We start from the raw sequence: 24,510 nt of genomic DNA, 5'->3' as shown, positions 1-24,510 counted from the left end.
GTGAACTTATTGTTAAGAATGTGCCGCGCAGGGAGGGAAAACGTGCGTGTAATGCAAGTGAAATGTGTTCAACGTGGCATTCTTCTGAGGGTGTCCGCACAAAGGGCCGTCTGTGTGTCTGCGCGTTCGTGCGCATCCACTGCGATGTCTTTCGCACGCCCCCTGCCAGCAGAAGGGTCTCCACTGGTGGCACCTCGAGACAGCCCCTCTAGAGATTACCTTCTTTCTCTGCTCTTCCACGCCGGGCAGATGTCTCGGAAGAGCTGGGAGTTTTACCCACACGTCATCCCACCGCGTGCAACCTGCCGGTCTACGACCTGCTGGGTTGACAGTGGCCTAGGGGATTTAAGGAACTTCGCATCGTTGGTTTCCACTGTCGTGCCGGGATATCAAAGCAGCGAGCTTTGGGTTGCTGCTTTGATATCCCAGTGGCTGGCCATCGAACAAAGGCGGTCACCGCATCGCGCGCTTTCAGATCTGCTGCTTCTGCGGCCGTCTGGAACGCTCTTCCTTCTGATATTAGGAAGCCACTGGAGCTATGCACTTTTAAATCTGGATTGAAAACTCATTTCCCGAGCAGTGATTTTTGTGTTAAGTTTGTCTGTCCTTTCCCACGCACCTCCGATTAGCACGATTGGCTACGTACGGTGCGAAAGAAGTTCAACACACGTACATATACGTTACACCACGGCATCCACTGTTGCAGGATTGTACTCTACCGAAACACAGGGCAGTGCTACCACATGGCATTGTTTTTGCCTTCATAACAATTTAACAGCCTGTACCATCAATAATAGAGGTGTTTGGGTTAGATCGCGTAAATATATAAATGTGTCGTTAAAACCCGCCACCACCCGACACAGCCAACTAGTAAGGTTTGTCACGTAAACAGAACGTGGCCAATTCGTCACTAGTACAGCACCACCGGTGTGTTGGAGAGCCAAACCACAACATTTACAATCCGAGTACGACGTTTCGCCAGTAATTACAACTAGCTTCATCAGGCGGCAGCCAGATTTGTGGAGACGTCTTACTGTTTCGTTCCTTACATATAGGTGTAGATGTGTTGCACCATGTGTGGGGGGGGGGGATTACTGTGGCAACGTACATTATGCATGTGCATTATGCGAGCCCTTTGAACATGATATTGGTCGCGAAAGCCTACGTGTTAAAAAGCCTACACCATTATGTAGCTTAAAATATAGGGAATTAACAATGTACACCCACGTGTGGCTTGACACCTTCTTACTGAATATTGGCTGAGTGGGTCAGATCGGGTGAGGGAATTCACTTTGGTAACTGCCAAGCGTAAACGTGGACGTGATGGATGTGGAATTTCGCTGGCTCATACTCAAAGTATGTTTTGACTGAATTACTGCCAAAAATCATCCCGCTATTTCTTCGTGTTTTTTTTATGAATCAAAAGCGCGAAATGGAATGCACGTGACTCGTTACTTGAACTATTTAACGTGAATTCTGCGTGACCGCTTTCTCTCTCTCTCTCTCCGCGCGTCAACACCCGAGACGTCGAAGAGACGAAATGAGACCTCGTCACGCGGCTTGTTTACACCGATCATCCTCTCCCGATGGGCGCTGGATTGAAATATTGCGAAGGGACGATTTGCGGTGTGAAAAAAAGATCAATTTCTTATTTGCGTCATGGAACTTCGCCTTGCTTGAGCGCAAATGATGCCGGAAGAGTTATGGACGTTTGGGCAATTCTGAAAAGAATTATATCACTATACTCTTTGGTTCTTTCGGTAAAGTCACGTAGTTAGAAATAAAATAAAATATGGTTGTTCCATCATATCTGCCGGGTACTCGTCTATATTTCCGAGCTAATTTCCCCCCGCATCCCCAGCGTTGGGCATTGTTGCTGCATTGACAGTGTCGCTGCATTGGCATTGCTGCTGCATTGACAGTGTCGCTGCATTGGCATTGCTGCTGCATTGCCATTGCTGCTACATTGGCATTGCTGCCGCATTGGCATTGCTGCTACATTGGTATTGCTGCTGCATTGGTATTGCTGCTGCATTGGCATTGCTGCTGCATTGGCATTGCTGCTGCATTGGTATTGCTGCTACATTGGTATTGTTGCTACATTGGCATTGTCGCTACATTGGCATTGCTGCTGCATTGGCACTCGTGCACCGCACGTGCTTCTGCTGTTGTTGTTGCTACACGTGGGCTACGCCCATCCCCAAACCCTTATAAACAGTTTTCCTTTAGAAGCTGACTCCTTTGCCTGATGACGACCGCTTGTGTTGCGATGTAAACGTCGTGATTTGTTTTTATTTTATTTCTAACTACGTGACTTTACCGAAAGAACCAAAGAGTGTGGATTCCTGCAGTCACGAAAGTTTCAAATCAATGATATAACTACACACGGAGGCATGGTTTGATGATGATGATGACAACACGTCCGCGTGAGCGGCCATTTGGTTGAGCCAGATCGCTTCTGAAAAAGAGCCACATAGCTCAGTGGGTCTTACCTGCTACAATCAAATACAAATTGTACGAAATATTTTAAAAGGGGTGAAGCGTGGATGGCATTTGGATGGGCCACCAAAATGCACAGCAAACAGATGTAATACGCGCTATGAGCAGTAGAGGTCAGTGCAGAATAAAACCCCATCATTTAATCTGCACCACCATCAACCCGCAATGACCAGTGTGGCGAAGTGTGGACGATTATAGAGTAAGGCCCCTCCTCCGGCAGTGGATTGACAAAGCGGGCTAGACGTGTTCACGTGCACGTGATGATCAATCGCCACATTGGAATGTGACCCATAAGCAGGGATGGAAATGGGAAGAAATTACTGGGAGAACTCGTAAATGATTCCCCCCGTCCCCACTATAGACATGTGCGTGTTTGTGGGTCTCTGTGCGTGTGCGTGGATCTCTGTACGTGTCTGTGGGTCTCTGTTCGTGTATGTGGGTCTCTGTGCGTGTCTGTGGGTCTCTGTACGTATCTGTGGGTCTATGTGCGTGTCTATGGGTCTTTGTGCGTGTATATGGGTCTCTTTGCGTGTCTATGCGTCTCTGTGCGTATCTATGGGTCTCTGTGCGTGTCTGTGGGTCTCTGAGCGTGTCCGTTGATCTCTGAGCGTTGCTGTGGGTCTCTGTGCCTGTCTTTGGGTCGCTGAGCGTGTCTGTGGGTCTATGTGCGTGTCTGTGAGTCTCTGAGTGTGTCTGTGGGTCTCTGTGCGTCTCTATGGGTCTCTGTGCGTGTCTATGGGTCTCTGTGCGTGTCTATGGGTCTATGTGTGTGTCTATGGGTCTATGTGTGTGGGGGGGGGGTCTCTGTGCGTATCTGTGGGTTTCTGTGCGTGTCTATGGGTCTCTGTGCGTGTCTGTTGGTCTCTGTGCGTGTCTATGGGTCTCTGTGCGTGTCTGTGGGTCTCTGAGCGTGTCTGTTGGTCTCTGTGCGTGTCTGTGGGTTTCTGTGTGTGTCTATGGGTCTCTGTGCCTCTGTGCGTGTCTGTGGGTCTCTGAGCGTGTCTGTTGGTCTCTGTGCGTATCTGTGGGTTTCTGTGCGTGTCTATGGGTCTCTGTGCGAGTCTGTGGGTCTCTGAGCGTGTCTGTTGGTCTCTGTGCGTGTCTGTGGGTTTCTGTGCGTGTCTATGGGTCTCTGTACGTGTCTGTGGGTCTATGTGCGTGTCTATGGGTCTCTGTGCGTATCTGTGGGTCTCGGAGCGTGTCCGTTGATCTCTGAGCGTCGCTATAGATCTCTGTGCGTGTCTATGGGTCTCTGTGCGTGTCTGTTGGTTTCTGTGCGTGTCTACGGGTCTCTGTGCGTGTCTATGCGTCTCTGTGCGTGTCTGTGGGTTTCTGTGCGTGTCTACGGGTCTCTCTGTTAGTCTAGGGGGTCTGTCTGTGAATCAAAAAATAAATAAATCCTTGATTCCTTCCAGAACTTAGTCGGGTCCATATTTTCACTCCCACCACAGCGTTCCCAGCCCCATTTGCACCACTGGGGAGCTAAAGAGGCGTCGTCATTCCCACTTTTATATTGTATGTGGGGGAGTCTCCTCTCGCGCAGTTGACGTAACGATCATCTGCTGATCATACGTTAGAGAACAGCTTTTCAGACTTTTTTGCTTCAATACCTTTCGGCAGAACCTTCTCTAAAAACCCTCCCGAGATCCAAGTCTTGACATTCAGCGGAGAGTTCCATACATAAACAAAGCAGACAATTACCATCGGTTCGTGATCACCACAATTTATGCAACGTCCTTGAGATATGCTCACATTGAGACATTTTAGAAATCTAAGCTGTTGTTTGTAAGGGACGTGAGAGCTGGTGTCTTGTCTGGGTCTTTCTCTAGACACTAAAATGTATTCCATGATGCAACCTCCCGCTGCTGCTGCTGCTGCTGCCTATCACCATCTTTCTGGAATGGGCAAATCGGCTGCAACACAGCCCGGAGCAATGGGTAAAAAAAAGTCGGTGGAATGACGATTTATCAGTGCGTGTCAGCGGAAGGCGGAGATGGATTGAAATGGCTAACTCTTATACATCTGCTGATGTTCTTACAGCGGCGTTAAATATTTGCTATGTTTGGTTGGATGGTGGAGAGAAAACTGAAGAATGTATTGCAGGGGCAGCTGCTGAGTCTATACACCGCACACATTCCCCGTGTATCTGACGCTTTGACACTCGCGGGTGGTTGCGCAGTTTGAGATTGGACGATGACTATAGGCTGTCGTGGTGAATTATAGTTTGTCTTCATTGTGGTGGACTTGCAAACCCTCGTGGAGCGCACGGTGGTGGAGGCAGCTCCAAGGGGAGTAGATGCGAGTTTAGCACGTAGCCTTTCGCGACCAATATCATCCAACAATCCGCGAGAATAGATGTGGCACGTCGTGCCGTCCAGCTCTCCGAATCGTGCTTGGGTTGTAACCGCGTGCTGTTCGTAGTGATGTCCTACGTTCAGCTCCGTGTGCCTGAGCATTTCACTGTCACCCTCGATCATATACTGGCACCAGCTGCTGCTGATGTTTCTCGTGTTGCCAGTTCACCGATTGACACAGCTATCTGATACAGGGCCCGGCCGCTGGAGAGGTGATCCAATCAGCGTCAAGCACCAGGCAACGCTCGCATCGGCAGGCACGTGGGGCGAAACGTCAGACATCATGCCGAACAGCATGCGCTAAACACATCGGAGAGCTCCGAGGAGATCGCGATCTCATGAGTGGTGGCGGATCTGTCAGCGAGCGACGCCCATCCCGAGGGCCTTGCAATCAACACGGGGCCGGTGGTGTGTCCACACCTCCCCGGTGTATCCCCCGATGTGTATGTGTGGTGCAAGGCCGTAATTATAATATATATTGGGGGGGGGGGGGGAACACATCCCCCCCCCCCCAATATTCAAAATATGCTCAAAATGTCCCCCCCCCCAATATATTGCTATAAAATAGATTTCTGTTTATATGATTGTGGTTATGGTTGTACTTTATTATAATCCCTAATCTCTGCCGCTACACACAATGAAACATGAAAAGGTAAAAAAAGAAAAAAACAAAGCATTGTAATACAATACACTATTAGACATTATTGTTAAAAATAAATCAAAAGGCCAATGCTACGGGTTAGTGATATTTTTTATATCTTAGGCAGGAAATTCGTTTTCAAATTTAGATTTTTTTTCTGGGGGGGGAGGGGACCCCCAGACCCCATGGAAGATTTGGTCCCCCCCAATGTTGACTCCATGGCTACGGCCTTGGTCTGGTGAACTTCTTTCGCACCGCACGTAGCCAAACCGTGCCAATCGGAGGTGCGGGGGAAAGACACATCATGCCGCCGCCGCCAAGATCCATCTCGTCCACACTAATTCCTTGTCCACGCAGTGAGAATATTAGTTGGGTGGGAGGAAAGAGTTTAGAACGTGGGTGCTTCTGAAATCGCGGCTCCCCTGAATTCGTACAACAGAGGTTGCAGTAATACCGATATCGACTCAAGCACTCAAATTGAGCCAATTTAGAGGAAAGTGTTCACGAACACCGTGAGTTGGGTTAATCAAGGCATGAAAGGCCAGCAAATCAGGACAAGTCGGATGACGTATTAATGTGTGGGACTGGGGACATGCAGACGATGCCGGTTTGTTGTCTAGGACTTTGGCTGGCTGGAGCCCGTGGAAGCATCGTTACGGTGGTCTTAGAGCACTTGAGGCCTGAGGATTCACGCTGTGAGAAAGCGGGGCAGCTGTGTTAGGATGGCAATGTAGGGTAGGGGGGGGGGGTTAAGATTGAGGTGGTGGAGGACTGCGCGTACTTAGGGCATGAATGTCCATAAAATGCAGAAGGGGGGGTGTGAGGAGGGCAGGTTTTTTGATGGCCAATGGAAATTATTCAAAGAAGAGAGATACGTCTGACTCTGGTTCTTTCGGTAAAGTCACGTAGATAAGAAAAAAAATAATAAAAGAACACGACGTTTCGGTCGCAACACAAGCGTCCGTTTGTGCTTGTGTCTTCAGTTTCAGTTGCGACCAAAACGTCGTGTTTTTTTTTTATATTTTTTCCTTCTATCTACGTGACTTTACCGAAAGAACCAGCGAGTGTGGATGCCTGCAGTCACGAAATCTCCAAAGCAAGATTGATACGTCTGACTCTAATGAAAAAGGGGGTGCGTTTCGGCGGCAACAGTGCCGCTATCTGCGTGACCGCGTGGATCAGAGCGCGGAGAAGTCGAACTCAACGACTCCAAAACGAAGTTGTCGACATTTGACCACAGGCGCTTGTGGATTCCGTGGCAAGACGAGAGAGGGCGGATGCCGAAAGGGGGCACGGCGAGGGGGAGTGTTTGGAGACACGCGGTTTGGACGAGAACGCTTCTGGCTGAGAACCGTGTGTGCGCAGGATTGGTTTGTGGCTCCGTTTTTTCTCCGCTCGATCCCTTAACAATCCCTGCAACTCACTCTCTCTCTCTCCCACCTTCCCGCTCTCCGAGATTATGAGCAAGCGGGAACCTTTCAAACTGCACGGCCGCTCGTCAGTCGTGCGTGGTATGTTCCAGGACACACAAACGCACGCAACACACAAATATCCCCTGTAGAGCCCTTAGGGGCCGTCCATAAATGACGTCACGCTATTTTGGCCGATTTTTGACCCCCCCCCCTCCCCCCCTCGTCACACGACGTCACAAAAAGTCAGACCCCCCCTCAAATATTACGTCACAAAGCTCTGCCCCCCCCCAAAACATATTTCCATTTTGAAAATAAAACATGCTTCAAATCGCTTTAAACTATTGTCATTGTAGTGCGTATTTAATGTGGCGCTGCACTCTGATGTTGTAGAAGAAAACATTTATTAAAAAGTATATTTAGTATATTAAGTATATTAATGAATTAAGTAGAACGTGTTGTCTCTATTTATTTAAAGTTGCGCATTTTTATGTGACGTCACATTTCTCCCCTTCCCCCCTCGTCACACATCGTCACAAATGTCTGACCCCTCCCCCCCCCCCCTAGGTGCGTGACGTCATTTATGCACGGTCCCTTAACAGGCGTTCGAGGCTCGTGCTGTTGGCGGGCACCGAATACGACACAAAGCCAAAGATCCCGCATATAGCCTTAACAGACTGTAGGGGCAAGTGCTGTTAGCGAGCACCTATGAAGGCCGGAACGGTACACGAGGGGGTGGGTGGCCAGCACCACGCCCGACCGCCTTTGTCTCCCCAGTGGCGATGTTTACACACCACACCAGGTACTCATTTGAGGCCGAGTCGACCTAGGGGAGGCCCGGGACCGGTTCAGATAATCGTCACTGGGTTAGATCGCGTTATTTATAAATGTGTCGTAACCCTGCACCACCCGACACGGCCAATCAGCAAAAAAGTGTCACGTTGACAAAAGACAAATAATTAACTACTTTAGCCCACCGGTGTGTTGAAGAGTGAATCCACAACATTTACAGTTTGAGTACGACGTTTCGCTGGTAATTACATCCAGCATCATCGGGCAATTCGCCGGTATTTCGTTGTATGAATAATATTGGTTGCGAAAGCCTACGTGTTAAAACGTCACTGGGTGTTGGCCGTGAGGGGGAATCGAACCCGTGTGGCCGGGTTCACAGCGCAGGCGCGCTACACGATCGCTCCCCCACAGACACACACTTATACCTGGGGACCTGCTGGCATGTCTCGTGTCGGGCATTGAGATTATCATCAATCGGCCGTGATGTAAAATCCACCGCTGGCCTTTGATTGTTTTGCTGCTACACATTTTCCACGTGATGAGCCACTCTGTTGAGCTTTCGTCTTACACGGCCCAGGTCCGCTTCTGAAAAAAAAGTTAATAGCTCAGTGTGGCTTGACCTGGGAAGATTAAAAAAAACACTTCAATTTGTATATATATTTGTAAGTTATTTGTTAACTTTTCCTATACTTTGCACTCCTATCGTGTTTTTTGTAACTGTTTTATTCGTCTAACGTTCTCACCCGTCCCGACTGTGAAAAAGAGCTTCATAGCTCATCGGATTCCACCTTGCAGTATAAACAAATATTCTCATTTTTTCTTCCCCATTGCTGATTCTGCTGCCCTGGCATTATCTCCCCCCCCCCCCCCCCAGAGATTTGAGGCACCAACCGCTCACCGGGATAGATCACGACTCATGGTGGCGATCAGATAGAGATGGTGATTATCGCGAGCTTAAGAATCAACATCTTTGAATCAATGCATCGTTCCACCACCCCTCATTTTTTAATGCACTAACATATTTGGCCCTTGCAGTTGATTCACGTGCCGATTAGTGTGAATTTACGTGGGGGGCTGGGGGGGGGCACGTGCCTGTGCCTTTTTTGGGGGGGTTCAGACGAGCGTGTGAAACGTTACAGTTCCTACGACTGTGAAAAAACCTCCAAAAAAACATACATGTTGTGCATTACCCATTTAACATTAATATTAGGAAGCCACTGAAGCTGTGTGCACTGTTCAGTCTAGATTTGAAAACTCATTTCTTGAGAACTGCCTTTCGTCTTGAGTTTGTTTGTCCTTCTCCCGCACCTCCAATTCGCACGGTTGGCTACGTACGGTGCCAAAGAAGTTCAACACACACTTAACATGCAACACCCACACACGCATTCTCTAAACTTCTCCTTTCTCTTGTTCAAACAGCAAAATCGGTCCGCTATGTTTTTTTTTAAGTCCAGTTATTGTCGAGGCATGCTGCGAATGAAAGAATATTAAGCCAAAAAACAACCGTAACAGACGTTAATGGGCCTTTTAAGTTTTTGGTTCCAGAGAGGCTATTCGGAATTGTGGTAGGTTGAGCAAATGGATGGAATTTGTCGATGATTGTTCTATGCCTCCGCTGGGAGGCTGCCTGTGCTCGCTGCATCTTCGCAATAATGAGAGACAGATTGTGGAGTCAAGGCAGCCGACAGATGGACTGGCACTTTCTTTTTCACTCTCCTAGATTTCCCCAATAAAGCATTCTTGGTATTCACATCGCATAGCGACAACGTTGTTATGTATGTTCAGTTTAATTTGATTCTAAAAAGGTATTTGTCTCATTATTTTCTCAGTGGGCGTGCAGTTTTCGGCACACCAGGTGTAGGGTCACAAGTTCGATGTGTACGTTGTTTTCCACGACGCTTATAATGGGATTATGGGGTTCCCACCCCCCTTCTGCCAGGCACTCGGCAAAAGAGCAGTGGATTTTGTCTTTTGGCCAAGCTTATTCATCTCACCAATGGTAATGATGTCGTTCGTTATCGTCTTGCCATATTAAATCAAACGATTAGAATTTCTGAAAAATTAAGACATTGGCATTCAAGTGTGCTTTTGAAGGAAGGGGACTGCTGCGTGCCTTTCGCTGTGTGGGTGTGTGTTTGTGACTCAACATTTATAATGATTCTTTGTCAAGATATTTCAATTGGCTGGGTGGTTTAGGGGTCAATGCAATAAGCTGGCACCACTGAGAGCCTGGGATTGAATCCAGGCTTGAGTTGTCCATAATTAAACTGGGTTCCCAAGAGTGAATTGATGGTCTCAGGCAGGCCACCAATGAATTGCACCCGAGAATATTTAATTGGTTGATTGCAGCTCTGGAAGTGCAGCATTGTTTTGATTGACAGGCAATACTCCTCAACGGACATGCACAAGTTGCGTCGGTCGTGTGGATGAAGAGGCCTACTGAAGGAACGTGACAAGAGGTACCGTGACATTCCCCTCCAGGGATGTTCTCCGACGCACAGTGAGGGCATTGCTCGCTTCAAGAGATCCAAATGGAGATTTCTTAATCTCATAACACGATTGCTCATAGCACAACTGGAATATAATTGTGGAAATATTGCCTCACTTTAGCCGGCTACCTTGTGCAATATTAAACTCCTATTTTATACCGTAGGTTCCTAGTACAATGGCCATTGTTGATTGTGTAGTTGAGAAAGACGTTCAAAGACTGGACAAAGTGTTTTAAATGTGGGTGCGTCGGTTGAAAGGAGGAAATCTGCTTGATGAATAGAAAAAGCACCGAGGAAGTCCCACAGCAGTGTGTCAGGAGTGGAGAGGTATGATTGCTGTGATTATAATCACAGCAATTCAAAGAAGGCAGAAGATCTGCGACCTGGTATACCACCACATGCGACGGTTCGCTGAAAGAAATCTCTGGATGAATCCAACCCAACAAAAAAAAACACCTTCGTTGTGGAGAAACACGCTGCTTTGTCAGCTTGAAGATACGTTCCGTTTGACCAGATGAAAAGCAACGGGTAAGATCCGAGAGGTTGCAGGGGACTCTGAAACGAGGCGCTGCTCTTAGGCAGAGAAACACCCTACACGCGTGTAGGGTGTTTGTGTCGCGTGAATGCTTTCTGTTGGAAATGCGGTGGAAATCCTTCAAGTCCGCTGGCGTTACTTAGTCTACACAACAGTACACTTCTTGCGAAGGTTTGTATTCGCATTCGACTTGTAGAGTACATGCTGCCGCAGGGCTCAAATAAGCCCACAGGGATGCATGCGCGAAGGCGCGTGCTCTCATTAGGAGTGTAAACGTTCATTTTCGAGCTTTTGAGTTCAGTGTAAAAACACGCAAAATGAAATCATTGCAAAGGTAACAATGACACGACCGGCAGCCACGAGCGTGCTGTTATTATTTTAAGTGTATATTTTACATCACGTAGAACGAAACTTAAAAATATATATAACGTACCAATGCGTTATTGTGTAATTGGAATGGCGAGGATTGCGATTCAGCGCAGATTCGTCCAATTGAGGCGCACCATTGGATGCCGTTGCATTCACCCGCCCATCACCGTAACGCCAACGCCGTGGACGCGAGCATCGACGGGCCGAAATTGCTCGTTCTCAGCGGGCTGGCAGGCGACAGCGAAGCATCCATCGTGTCGGGCGGCACTCGCTCGAGCCACAGTTGCAAGGTCGCATTCGCTCCTGCGCCCACGCCGGACCTTTGAGCTTCTATCACTCGGGGCGCAAAACTTCTCCCGTAACCGATTTCCTTCTCACTTTCGAAGCAGCCTTTCGTAATTCCGCCTCTGCTTTGTACTTGCCATTCTCCACCCTTTCTTTAAAAAAAAAACATTGTATGCAGGTGGAGTTGTGACCCAGTGGTTAGGCACACTGTGTTGCGATCCCGGAGACCTGACACTGATTGCAGGTCATGGCTAACTTCAATGCAGAGTGCGATACCTGAACTGGTCCTGGGCTCGCCTTTCACCAACCTACACTGGACCACGTTGGCGAAACGGGGTCAATCAACCCCGCCGTGACCGATACGGTGTGGAGATGCCTTCGTCCACCGGTTCCTTTACAGAGGCTGGTAAACGTTACGTTTATAACTCCGCCTGTGCAATGCTACTACGTGGTTTTTACACAGTTGTGCCGGATAGCGGCTCCGGTGTGTTTTCGGGTTGTACTGCGCATTGCTCGGAAGGACGTCCGACGTTTCGCTACACGTGCCGAGAGCTTCTTTAGCAGGGAGATCCAACGGTGGGGTAAAAACATCAGACGTTGTACCCGCAGCACACGCCGTATAACTCAATAACACAACAGAGATGCAATCATCCACGTGTACGTGCGTATGCGTTATACCATGCTTCATTGAGATCTTAGCCGTGTCTTGGACATGTGGTGGCGTTCAAGTTTCAAGTTTCATTTATTAGGTATAGCCCTGTGAGCCATGTGGCTCTTGAGTCGGGTGCAACCGCAACAAACAAAAATATGAACAGAGAAACATCTTAAAGCGACGACGCGCAACAGACACATCCTGGGATAAACCAGCAAATCTTCCAGAAAAAAACCCCCCACACCGTATTACAACGCTGTGTGCAAAAATCCCAGTGTGATGCAAGTCAAACAATATCAACCATAAGACACCATTGGAACCTCCTTTGCCAGTAGCAAAATATAATTGTTTTTTTTTACCCTTTTATCTGTGCGCCTTTTGCCGTTGCTTTGCATCTCTCGCTGTGGACTGGGTGTAACCATCTTCTCGGTGATGGTGTTTCCTTGCACGAACGGCTGTCTACATGGGATGCCGTGACATAATTCTGCACAGCTGATCGAGTTGCCCTCTTGGGATTGCTCATCAATGGCAATTAAGAGAAAATGAGTGGAACAGGAGGCTATCAGTTTCATTTGAACTTAAAGAGTTATTGCAATTGGTTACTTTCTTGCTTAGTGTGGAGTGCATGCCTACATTGCTCGTCACATCCACGAGTCGTCTGATTTTCGAGGCCACTGTCCGTGACGGCCGCGCTTGTGAAAGTTACATCATCAAATTTCCCATCCTCCTTTCACAACAAATGGACTTCTACACATTCGGTGCCGTGCTTTGCTTTGTCGATGCAGCTTTTGGTTTTGTTGTGAGCTCACGTTTTTTAAAAGGACCGCCGTTTAATTTAAATGCCGAGGCCTCTGGGAATGGCAGCACAGTAGAGCCGTCACAGCTAAAAGCACAAATTAACTTGGCACAGGGGAAGATGTATGCTGCTGAATCAACGTTTCCTCCCATGAATGCGATATTTTGCCGACCAATAACCCGGCACATTAGGTACAATGTCCTGTAGCCATGTGTCAATGCTTTATTGCGATGTACAAACATCTCAGGCTCACATTTAAGTTGTTTACTGTGCACGGGCACTGGAAGGTATACGGATTTCTCAGCAGCGAGAAGAGGCGGCTTTGAAATGGTAATGTGCTTCTTCGTATAGGACGTCTTTTTTCTGTACTAAGAAGGATGTACAAGAGCAATTGATAGTACCCCCCTCATCCTTTGAAGGGAGAAGTGGGAAGCGTGCGGCACTGCAGCTAAAGTGCCGCATGTCATTATCCGTGGGCCTGTTTTAGCTCCCGATAAGGCAGCTTTTGTTACTCAGAGAGGTCAGCCCTATGCCCCCCCCCCCCCACACACACCACAGAATGCTTTGTTTTGTCAGCAGTATCTATTGGAAACGAAACCTCATGGACAAATAAAGGGAGGTGGGAGCTTTCCTATACCAACTCTATTCTTCATAGCAGCAAAAACCCAGCATCCATAGGCGAAGTTTGACTTTTTTATTTGGGGGGGGGGGGGGGGGTGAGGAAGTGGTTCGCTTTACCCCTCACATTAGCAATCGCGAGTGCACATTAAAAAAATCTCTATGTTTGCTTTTATTATTTTCCATAAATTTTTTATTTTATTATTTTTATTTCCTATCCACGTGACTTTACCGAAAGAACCAAGAATATGAATACTGAAAATAAATTCACAAAGGTGCCAAGTTTTTGGAGGAGCGTGACCTCCACCCCCTCCCCAAACTCCACCCACGCCTCCGCAGCCTTTCGAGGACACAAACAGCGTCTCGCTGGCGACTGCTCGGCGCATCGAGGCCAATGCCGAAGCGAACGGGAACCCAATCGCGCTCGGTCGGTCGTTTTAACTCGCCACCCGCGCACATGACGCGAATCACCGGCAAACGAGAAGCCAACCAACCCAGCAGCCCTTGCGGGGCACTGCTGTGGGCACGTTGGCGACTTCTCGGCGATGGAAATGTCAGACAGATAGGCGCGGCGGTAATAAACGAGAGCCCGTATTAGACGCCGTCCATAAATGACGTCACGCACCTAGGGGGGGGGGGAGGGGGGGGGGTCAGACATTTGTGACGATGTGTGACGAGGTGGGGGGAGGGGTTTGAGAAATGTGACGTCGCATCAAAATGCGCAACTTTAAATAAATATAGACAACACGTTCTGCTTAATTAAATAGACTTTCTAATAAATGTTTTCTCCCACAACATCAGAGTGCAGCGCCACATTAAATACGCACTTCAATGACAATAGTTTAAAGCGATTTAAAGCATGTTTTTTTTGGGGGGGGGGGCAGAGCTTTGTGACGTCATATTTGAGGGGGGTCTGAACTTTTTGTGACGCAGTGTGACGAGGGGGGGGGGGGTCAAAAATCGTCCAAAATTGCGTGATGTCATTTTTGGAGGGCTCCTTATCCAATAAGGCCAGAAGGCACTGGTACCTCGAGCCCGACGAAAACACAAATTTGACCGTGCTTTTTTTATTTGTATGATAACAAAAATTCGTAACCAAGATATCTTCTTGAATAAATATATGTGTATAGCAAGGATAGGCGCAGTGTTTACACAAAAAGTTAGACTCACGTCAATTTGCATCGTTATTTTTGTTTCATAAGGTGAGATAAATTAACACCCAAGATGAATTTTTCGAGATTTTTTTTCATTACAAAATTAGCAATAACGTCTTCAAATGGTGTTTTTCGCTTCAATCTCATTCTCAATAGTGCAAGTGCATGGCAGGGCAAGCGTTGTTGTCCCATGGCTGATCGGAGACAGTTTTGTTTAACTGTGACAGCGGCGGCAGCAGTATCAGCTGTAGAAAGGTACGACTCTAGGCATACGAAACAAAGTCCCTAGGGGCCTGCAAGAACCCTAGTCCAGCCCTGGTAATAACGACAACAACAATAACAACAACAATAATAGTCCAGCCCTGGTAATAACGACAACAACAATAACAACAACAATAATAGTCCAGCCCTGGTAATAACGACAACAACAATAACAACAACAATAATAGTCCAGCCCTGGTAATAACGACAACAACAATAACAACAACAATAATAGTCCAGCCCTGGTAATAACGACAACAACAATAACAACAACAATAATAGTCCAGCCCTGGTAATAACGACAACAACAATAACAACAACAATAATAGTCCAAGCCCTGGTAATAACGACAACAACAACAATAATAATCAACAAAACGGCGATACGGGGACCTTTGTGCGGGCTCTCGCTGATTTCACAACGGCAACGGTACGAGGCGAACCCGACTAAATTCTGTACGCAGCGCTTTCTTTCATTAGCGCAGAAGGGGCGGAGCGGTGGTGGGGCTTTTACAAAGGCAGCCGCCCGGTTTGCTCACAAAGGCACGGGGATATGAGAAATCTGCAAGAAGCTGTCATCGCCACACAATGTTCCAACCGCTCGCACACGTAAAACCCAACGACGCTTGTTCGAATTTAAACAGTAATCCACATCCTCCCTCCCCTCCCCTGCGCCAAACCACCGCTGAATGAGGACCTCCCCAACGCCGTGCCAACGATGGGCATTATTTTATCATAACCACCATGCTAAGTCAATGCGGGTGGCCGGGAATCAAACTCAGGTTTCAGAAATCCACAGTGCAGTGTGCGAACCAATGAGTGCCACCGCTCTAACCCCCGACCCCCGTTCACCTGTGAACAAGTACACCGCAGATGTTTGTGTTGTTGTACATAGCAATCGAAGGTGTTTTGTTTTTATATCCGTCAACCTAAAAAAAAACCGAGTGATGTCACCCTTTTTCTTTTAAATTTCACGTCACTGCTAAGGAAGCGAAATTTGGTGTGAACTCGACGAGCGATTTATGTCATCGGCTGGCCGCAGGCGGTGGCCGTGAGGTGACGATCTCTGGGCAAGAGTCTGGGGAGGTCTCCCTCGCCTTGCCGATCTTCGACGAGCGATTAGCGCACCTCCGATTGGCACGCGTTGGCTAACGTGCGGTGCGAAAGAGGTTCAACACAACGGTGCCTTTGCTGACATTGCGCCGAGCGCAGCGGGTTGCCCGCACGGTACTGCACTTTGCAGACCGGTCTTCTTCATAGCACCTCTGTGAGTAAACAACGGGCTTTCTTCGTGAGATAATAAACGCGTGTGAAAAGGCAACGCTATCGTTTTTTTTATTCCCCAGGGCTTCAATGCCACGGTTATCAGTAACGCGGTGTAGGCTTCCGTGTTGTGTGCACATATTAACGCGAGAGGCATAATGAATTTGCCCCTCTTAATATTAAATAAATTGTCACAATTCAGGGTCAGGATTTAATTAAAGAACGTGCTATATTTATTTTTGCATCGTTGTACATGTAGCAGCTGCAGGGAGATGCAAACTTATTACATACACCAGATACAAGTTGAAGATAATATTCTTCCACACACAGTTCTATTCCGCCGGGGGTGTGGTGGTGGCGCGTGCTTAGTCCAGCGCTGTGGAGGCAAGGGTTGGTGGATCACACAAAATGTTGTGGATCTCCCTACCCGTGAGTGTCGAGGTTACATAGACTGGCTTGCCAGGAGAAGGCAGTACAGAAAATGTGGACTGTATGTATGCTGAACTTCTCTCGTGCCAACAGCCATGGGGGTACCTAGCGTTGCCCCCTCACACGCGAGGGTTTTCTCCGTGTACCACCGGTTTCCTCCCACATGTAAACACTCATTAATTGGCCGATAGCGCCTTCATATATATAGAGGACTGCAGAGCTTTGGGGGGGGGATTTGATGCTGGCTCACCACCGGCCTGTCTTTCCCACGTGTGTGTGTGTGGTTATTTGCGACTGAATCATTCTTTATCTTCAATATACTGCCTTTTTACAAGTTGAAATCGTGAATATTATTCATGTGTTTTTGAGCTTGAAAATCAATATTAATTGATGAATCAAGTAATTATTATTCTCCTCGTGTATACATGCGATATTTATCCAGTACGTGGATGAAACATAAGTGTTGGTATCCCTGATGAATGTAGGCCATCTGTCCAGTTTGGATGAGCGAACTAAATTCCACTTAATAATACTACAATATAGCCATGGTGGAAGTGGTGTAGTGGTTTGTGCAATGCACGGCGAACCTGGCAACGTGCGTTGTGATTTTGCATACACGGCTAACACCAGTGGCGAGTGATGCCTGAACTGGTCCAACCCAAAGTATTTGGTAAACAAACCCCCTAACTGACACGGTGTGGGGAAGCCTTCATCCAGCAGTGGATTGGCAAAGAGCTGTACATTATTATCATGATACCAAGAGATTTTCTTCGCAAATGGTCAAATAGGCATCTCCTTTCCCAGGAGAGGTGTCTGTGTGATGATTGAACTGGTCATGTTTCCCACCCCCCCCCCCACATAATACAGCCCGGCCCAACACAAGCTAACAATGCATACCTCACCTGAGCGCAAGCCATTTGTCCTAACTTACCGACACAAGCAGGGCATTAAGAATGCTCCGTAAATAGTTTATTTTATTTTTCCCAACAGACAGGCCAGTGCTCAACTCCTTCCACCTTGGCTGCGCGGTAAAGGGTTCGGGTTTGCCTACACAACACAAAGTCATTTTTTAGGGTCTAAGCAAGTGCGCCATTGCACAACAGTATACGTACATCATTTATACATACACAATTGAAAACTCTGCATCGTGCGCGTTCAGATCAGCGTCTGCGTCCGTCTGGAACGCTCCTCCGATATTAGGAAGCCATTGGAAGCTATGCACTTTTACATCGCCTAGATTGGCAACTAATTTCGTTAGAACTGCTTTTCGTGGTTAGTTTGTTATCCTTCCCCCGCACCTCCGATCAGCACGGTTGGCTACATACGGTGCCAAAGAAGTCCAACATACATACATGCATGTGGTTTGCCCCGGCGTCTTTCTGCGCGGGAAAATGAACGAGCGCTTAGAAGTGGCACACAAGAGGTTAAGTGTGTACGTAGCGGTGTAATGTATCCTCGTATTTATGAACAATGACAACACTTTGAATTGCCAATTAAAAATTGTTGACGATGTGAAATATAACGTTAGCACTCTGGATGCCAAACTAATTTTGAAAAAAAGTATTACACTCAATGATAACACTCAACGTACCCTTTGTAACCGTCCAGACATCTTCAGCGGATTATTTTTATCCCCCCAAAAAGGCACCGTTAGCAATCTTTCCATGTATTGTTTTTTTTTGGCTGTAACCTTGTGCGTTGAAATTTAGAATTCATTCAAAAAGGAGAGCGCCTGATTACATTTCCCGTCGTCGGCGAATTACTCGATGCCACTGAAACGCTGCCCCATTGTGGCGTGAGAATGACGGTGGGTTTTCATGATTATTTTGTTTTGTGTGAAAAACGTATCCTTGGCACCGAAGTGTTCCTTGGTGCTCGCCTCGACCGAACTCGCAACTGACGACAGTGGCCAAAACATCGCTAAACAATTCCCACAAAGCAACGCAGCGTAGCGTGGCGGGGCGGGTTGCTGTCATCTGTCAATGGATTAACAACGTTTGTAAATTACTCTTACGATTCAATTATTATCCTTGGCACCAATTGCGGCCAACATAAAACAAAAAACCCCTTATCCTATTGTGATTTATTTTGATAATAAAATTGGTAATTAGACATTCATACTTACGTGCATCTGCCTTCCGTGTCGTCTCCAAATAGTGGACAGAGCCACACGACGATGATTTTACTGAGGCATATAATGGAAAAGCAAACTTATATTTCCATCGAGCTATTAATATTAGTATTTACAATGAGTGATTTTAAAGTAAATATGACATGCAACCTTTATAATGAGGTCAGAGCCAACAGAGACCAGGAGTTGTGTTAATAATGTCAAAGCAATATTACATAACAACAAATCCCAGGACACGCTATGTCAGGAAGGGCTAGTCTGTTTATAGTAGTGTAGTGTATAGTGTAGTAGTGTATAGTGTAGTGTATAGTAGTGTAGTAGTGCTGGAGTCTGTCGCCAGGGAAAGGGAGGTCTGCACCGCCACTACTCAACATGCTGCTGTAGTGTATAGTGTAGTGTATAGTGTAGTGTATAGTGTAGTAGTGTATAGTGTAGTAGTGTATAGTGTAGTGTATAGTAGTGTGTAGTGTAGTAGTGCTGAGTCTGTCGCCAGGGAAAGGGAGGTCTGCACCGCCACGACTCAACACGCTGCTGTAGTGTATAGTATAGTAGTGTATAGTGTAGTGTATAGTGTAGTGTATAATGTAGTGCATAGTATAGTAGTGTATAGTGTAGTGTATAGTGTAGTAGTGTATAGTGTAGTATATAGTATAGTGGTGTATAGTAATGTAGTGTATAGTGTAGTGTATAGTGTAGTGTATAGTGTAGTGTATAGTGTAGTAGTGCTGAGTCTGTCGCCTGGGAAAGGGAGGTCTGCACCGCCACGACTCAACACGCTGCTGTAGTGTACAGTATAGTAGTGTATAGTGTAGTGTATAGTGTAGTGTATAGTGTAGTGTATAGTGTAGTAGTGCTGAGTCTGTCGCCAGGGAAAGGGAGGTCTGCACCGCCACGACTCAACACGCTGCTGTAGTGTACAGTATAGTAGTGTATAGTGTAGTGTATAGTGTAGTGTATAGTGTAGTGTATAGTGTAGTAGTGCTGAGTCTGTCGCCAGGGAAAGGGAGGTCTGCACCGCCACTACTCAACACGCTGCTGTAGTGTACAGTATAGTAGTGTATAGTGTAGTGTATAGTGTAGTGTATAGTGTAGTAGTGCTGAGTCTGTCGCCAGGGACATGACTCAACACGCTGCTGTCGCGACCGTCACCAAGACAAGCGGACTAAGAAACGAACGAACGAATCCCAATCGTGCTATCTCATGAAGCGAGTGGCATCATTATTGTAAAAAAAGCCGACAATATAGCTGTGAATTAAGCACCCTCAATTCACCTGATTTCAGATCTCTGAAGCTGGAAGGGGTCGAGCCATACTCTTTGATTCTTTCGGTAAAGTCACGTAGGTAAAGAAAATAAAAATAAATTAAATCACGACGGCTCCTTTGTCTACTTCAGCAACTGTTTTTTTGCTGTGGTTGTCCCACCTGATGACGGACACTTGTGTTGTGTCCGAAACGTCGTGACTTTTTTTTTAATCTTCTTTGCCTACGTGACATTACTGAAAGGACCAAAGAGTATGGATCATGCAGTCACGAAAACTTCAAATATAGAATGCCTCAAAATACCAGATGTTATTTTAGCCGTGAGGTGATAAAGAAATGACAGTACAGCTAATGGATTTTTGAATCTATTTGTGTGGAGCTGTGAATGGTATCCCCTCATATGCATGCGTTTTCACGGGGTACTCTGTTTCCTTCTCATGAATAATCTTCACACTCAGTCGTGCCGGCTGGTTAAATAAAAGGCATCATAATCATCACCACATAAAACATTTCCAGAGCTCAAATCTGTAATTTAATTATTTTTTTTCCCGCACATCCAATTAGCACGGTTGGCTACATACATTGCGAAAGAAGTTCAACATACATACATGTATTAAGTGTGAAAAAATATTTTTACAAGATTAATTTGTATTTCATGATTCTTCAGATCATCAAAAGAGGCTTTGTAATGTGCACGAATATTGTATTTGAAGTGCTGTACTTGTCATTGATCTAACTCTTATTTATCTCACAGGAAGACGGCGCTCTTCATGTTATAACACCATGTTTGATGTGTGCGTAGGCCATAGGTACGCCACCTGCCTTTCACACGCATGGGCAACGAACAGTGCCACCAATCTTACGATTCAATAAGGAAGGTTTTCATTAGGCCATTCCATCACCATTCAATTAGTGGAAAATATAAAATAAGTATAGTCTTGCTATCCCTCTCATGCGACCCAGTGCAACCGAATGAAAATGACCAGATTAATGTTGACACACAATTATGCGTGTTGGGTGGCTTGTAATGGCATCCTAAATTGGCTGGTTGTCAGGCTGCAATGTTTAAAAGAGTCCATCTCCAATGCACATTTTTTTTCTTCCTCCAGCAAAGCGGAATATAATACACCGAAGACAGCCGTGGCCGTAGCTGACATTTCCATTGCATAAAACTTACAAGCACCGGCGATAAAATGCTTTGGAAATCATAAAATGTAAATTGCCTTTTAATTATTCAGCACGAGCTGTTTATAGAGGGCTCTGCATTTTCTGGTTCGCTGTAATAAGGTTATTATCATCGCCGTCAGATATTCTCACCGTTGGAACCCATGCCCGTCACTCTCGTGGGTGTTTTTAGCATTGCATGGAGAGGTGTCGCCACCGTTTGCTCGTTGTTAAGCTTCATGGATGTTGCTTCCTTTATTTTAGTGGTTCTCAGGGAATTGCCTCGGTGCAGCCAAGGGAGCGGAATAGGCAACTAAAGAAAGCAGTGGCTTGCCTTCTGAGTGTGCACCACACCACCGACTGCTGCCACGTTAAAAATGTCCTAATTTTTATTTAACAGCACCAAGTGTTTTCAAGATTAATGTAATGCTTTAGCACTTTCCTCCAATACAACATCCGTCAGACTATTTTAGTTTGTTCTTTACGTCTCATGCTTTTACTTTCTTTTACCAGAAATGCGTGTGAGCTGACTGGAGGAGACACGTGATCCAGTGTTTGATCAGTGCTCCGTTATTAAATAACGGAGGTCTGGAGATGCTGCCAAACGTCTCTGGCCCAACTTCTCCCCCGCATCATTATCTTTGTTTCCAGGGTTCATTATCAGCCTTGTACTATTCACCCCTCGTAGCGATTCCTAGAACTGCAACAATACAGGCTTCTCGATTTGATTCAAGGACACCATTCTTTTTGTTCGTCACCACCTCGTTTTTTTTATGGGCTATGTTGCATCTCATTTGTAGTTTTGTTCACTGCTGTAGGCTGAATGCAGGATTAGTTTACGTTAGTATATTTACTTTCGGTTTTCGCGAGTCGTAACCGCGTGAGCGATTCTCATGCACGATAAGTCTCGCGTGTCGCGAAGGTGACATTTTAATTTAACAGCTTCTCCCTACTTTTGCTTATTCGTGAACGAGTCACTCAGAGGTGGCCCCTTGTAAATAATAAATATGATTCACTCTTATCTGCCCTTATCCACATCCAAGGGAGTTGCCGGACGTGGTTTCTGAAGCACCAAATCCACCCTGATAATCCACGGTTTCCCCACACGTCAGGCGAGGGAACCAGCAAGCCAATCCGCACACTTTATCCACCTTTGATTTGCACATAACCGCACGGACAGCTTCATAATTTACTCGGATAATTATGGGTCGTAAAATGTGCCAAGTGTAAGAGATGTATCACTGTAACACAGAGGACGTGTCAAAGGTTATTGTTACAGCTACATTTCATCAACCGGTATCATTGATTTTCTCCTCTGAAGTCCATGGGCCAGAGCAGAAATTGGTACCATCTAATGCTGCAAAACTCTAGTAGTACCGCTACATTTATGAGGCTAAAGAGTTTTTTTGTTTTATAACCTGATCATTTTAAACGCTTCTCACGCAATTCACTTTTTATTGGCCACGTAAAGAAATTCGACCCACTCACGTGACACCACTTCAGGTGGTGCCAACGAGTGAATATCTCGTCTCAACTCATCGACGACTAGATGTGGTATAATCCTGACAATGATGCTCCAAGTGATGACACACACGCGGCTGCAAAGCTGTAACAATGCACTTCCCATAATAAAGTTTTTTTTTGGGTTAGATCGCGTAAGTATGAATGTTCTGTCGTAACCCTCCACCACCCGACACAGCCAGTCAGGTTTGTCACGTAAACAACGCGCCAATTAGATACCACTTAATCCCACCGGTGTGTTGGAGAGTAAATGAATACAACGTTTCGCTGGTAATTACAATCATACCTCGGTATACGACCGCTTCGGAATACGTCGAATTTGGTACACGTCGTGTTTTGACGAGAAAAAAATGTCTTTGAATACGACGTCTTGCTTGGGATACGACGTCTTGCTTGGGACACGACGTCTTGCTTGGGACACGTCTTGCTTGGGGTACGACGTCTTGCTTGGGGTACGACGTCTTGGGGTACGACGTCTTGCTTGAGATACGAGGCGCTTGCTAGAACTTGTGTGGGTAGGGATGAGCCACCGCGTACCCACGTAGACCCCGTTCACGACTGAGACAAAGCGCCGCTCCTCAGTCTGCCTGTAGATCTCGTTCAGTGCACAACCCCTTTGCTATTACTCTACGTGAATTTTCACGTGTTTTTTTACCATTTTAACGTGAATTTTCAGCAAGGTAAAGTGATGTTACATTTTATTTTCATTTCAATTTACTTTAATTTTCGCATTTATTTTAATGTATGTATGCATTTTAGTAATAAGTAGTGTCTACATTATGTTATACAACCCCATTAATGTATAATATGCCATACAAAATATCATTTCTTATACTCTGGAACGGATGATTTCCTTTCCCTTTATTTATGGGAAAAATTCGTTTGGCATTCGTCATTTTCGGTATAAGTCCTCCTACCTTCTGGAACGAATTAACGACGTATAACGAGGTACCACTGTACATCCAGCATCAAAAAATGAATTGCCCGATGCTCGAATTACGACAAATTTAGATTGAAAACTCATCTCTTTCTAAATGCTGTATGCGTTTAGTGTGCTGTCCTTCCCCCACACCTCCGGTTAGCACGGTCGGCTACGTACGGTGCGAAAGAAATTCAACACACATACATGCGTATGTATTGTACGGCAATGAGCCGCAGTCCACCACAGGCTAATGCTGTACATTATAGGCAGCTGGCAGATGTGCGCCCACTGCTGTCCATGGTGCTGCTATGGAAAAGATTTCTGATTTGGTGAGCGATGCGCGTGACATTTGTGAGCAACGCGCTGGAGCACGGATTAATACGAATTGGAGGTCTTGTGGTCGTCAATGCATTTCCTGACATGTTTGTGAAAAGCAACACCTGTTTCCTTGAAATTAAATAGATTGAACTTTGCAGGGGATTAAAAAATGCCATTGGATAACATTATTGTTTGCAAACAAGCATGTTTTGTCCAGTCAAAAAAAATGCCCTTGTTTAAAGATAAATTAATGCTAAACGTGCAGACAGTACTTTAGAAAATAAACATTTTTTTAATTGTATGTTTTATTTGGATCTACCGTGGTGTAATGATGCTGTTGTGGTCTAATGGTTAGCACACTCATTACCTGTCAACCCAAACGGTTCGCACGTCTTCTTGTACAGGGTAATTGAGTTTTCAGGTCTATACGGCGTTCAGCCGCTTCAATACGGGCAACGACAACAAAAACAATCATACGGCTAAATAAAAAAAAAGTGGTGGGACATGCTTTTTTTTTGGGTTCTACTAAAGAGAGTAGCGATCCCCGTACCAGCCGGATACAAGACGCTCTCGGTACATATAATCCGCGCAAGCTACACACTTCCATATCCGGATTTCCAGACACAGGCCACGCCACAACATAGCGACGC

General features: G+C 46.3%; 1 protein-coding gene across 1 annotated transcript in view; it reads left to right on the top strand.

Moving 5' to 3' along the window:
- Window positions 1-5,273, top strand: part of CPQ (carboxypeptidase Q) — an 82,899-nt gene extending 77,626 nt beyond the window's left edge. Inside the window, exon 9 of the mRNA XM_076066541.1 lies at window positions 5,048-5,273. Within this exon, the coding sequence (XP_075922656.1) occupies window positions 5,048-5,157 (110 nt within the window). The 3' untranslated portion in view covers window positions 5,158-5,273. The remainder of the gene's footprint in view (window positions 1-5,047) is intronic.
- The last annotated feature ends 19,237 nt before the right edge of the window (window positions 5,274-24,510 follow it).

This window comes from Petromyzon marinus, chromosome 12 (assembly GCF_048934315.1).
Source record: "Petromyzon marinus isolate PM22_M1 ecotype Great Lakes invasive population chromosome 12, UKy_Petmar_22M1.pri1.0, whole genome shotgun sequence".
Taxonomy (NCBI): domain Eukaryota; kingdom Metazoa; phylum Chordata; class Hyperoartia; order Petromyzontiformes; family Petromyzontidae; genus Petromyzon; species Petromyzon marinus.
The sequence above is the reverse complement of the archived record's forward strand: the minus strand, read 5'-3'. Positions and strand labels throughout refer to the sequence as shown.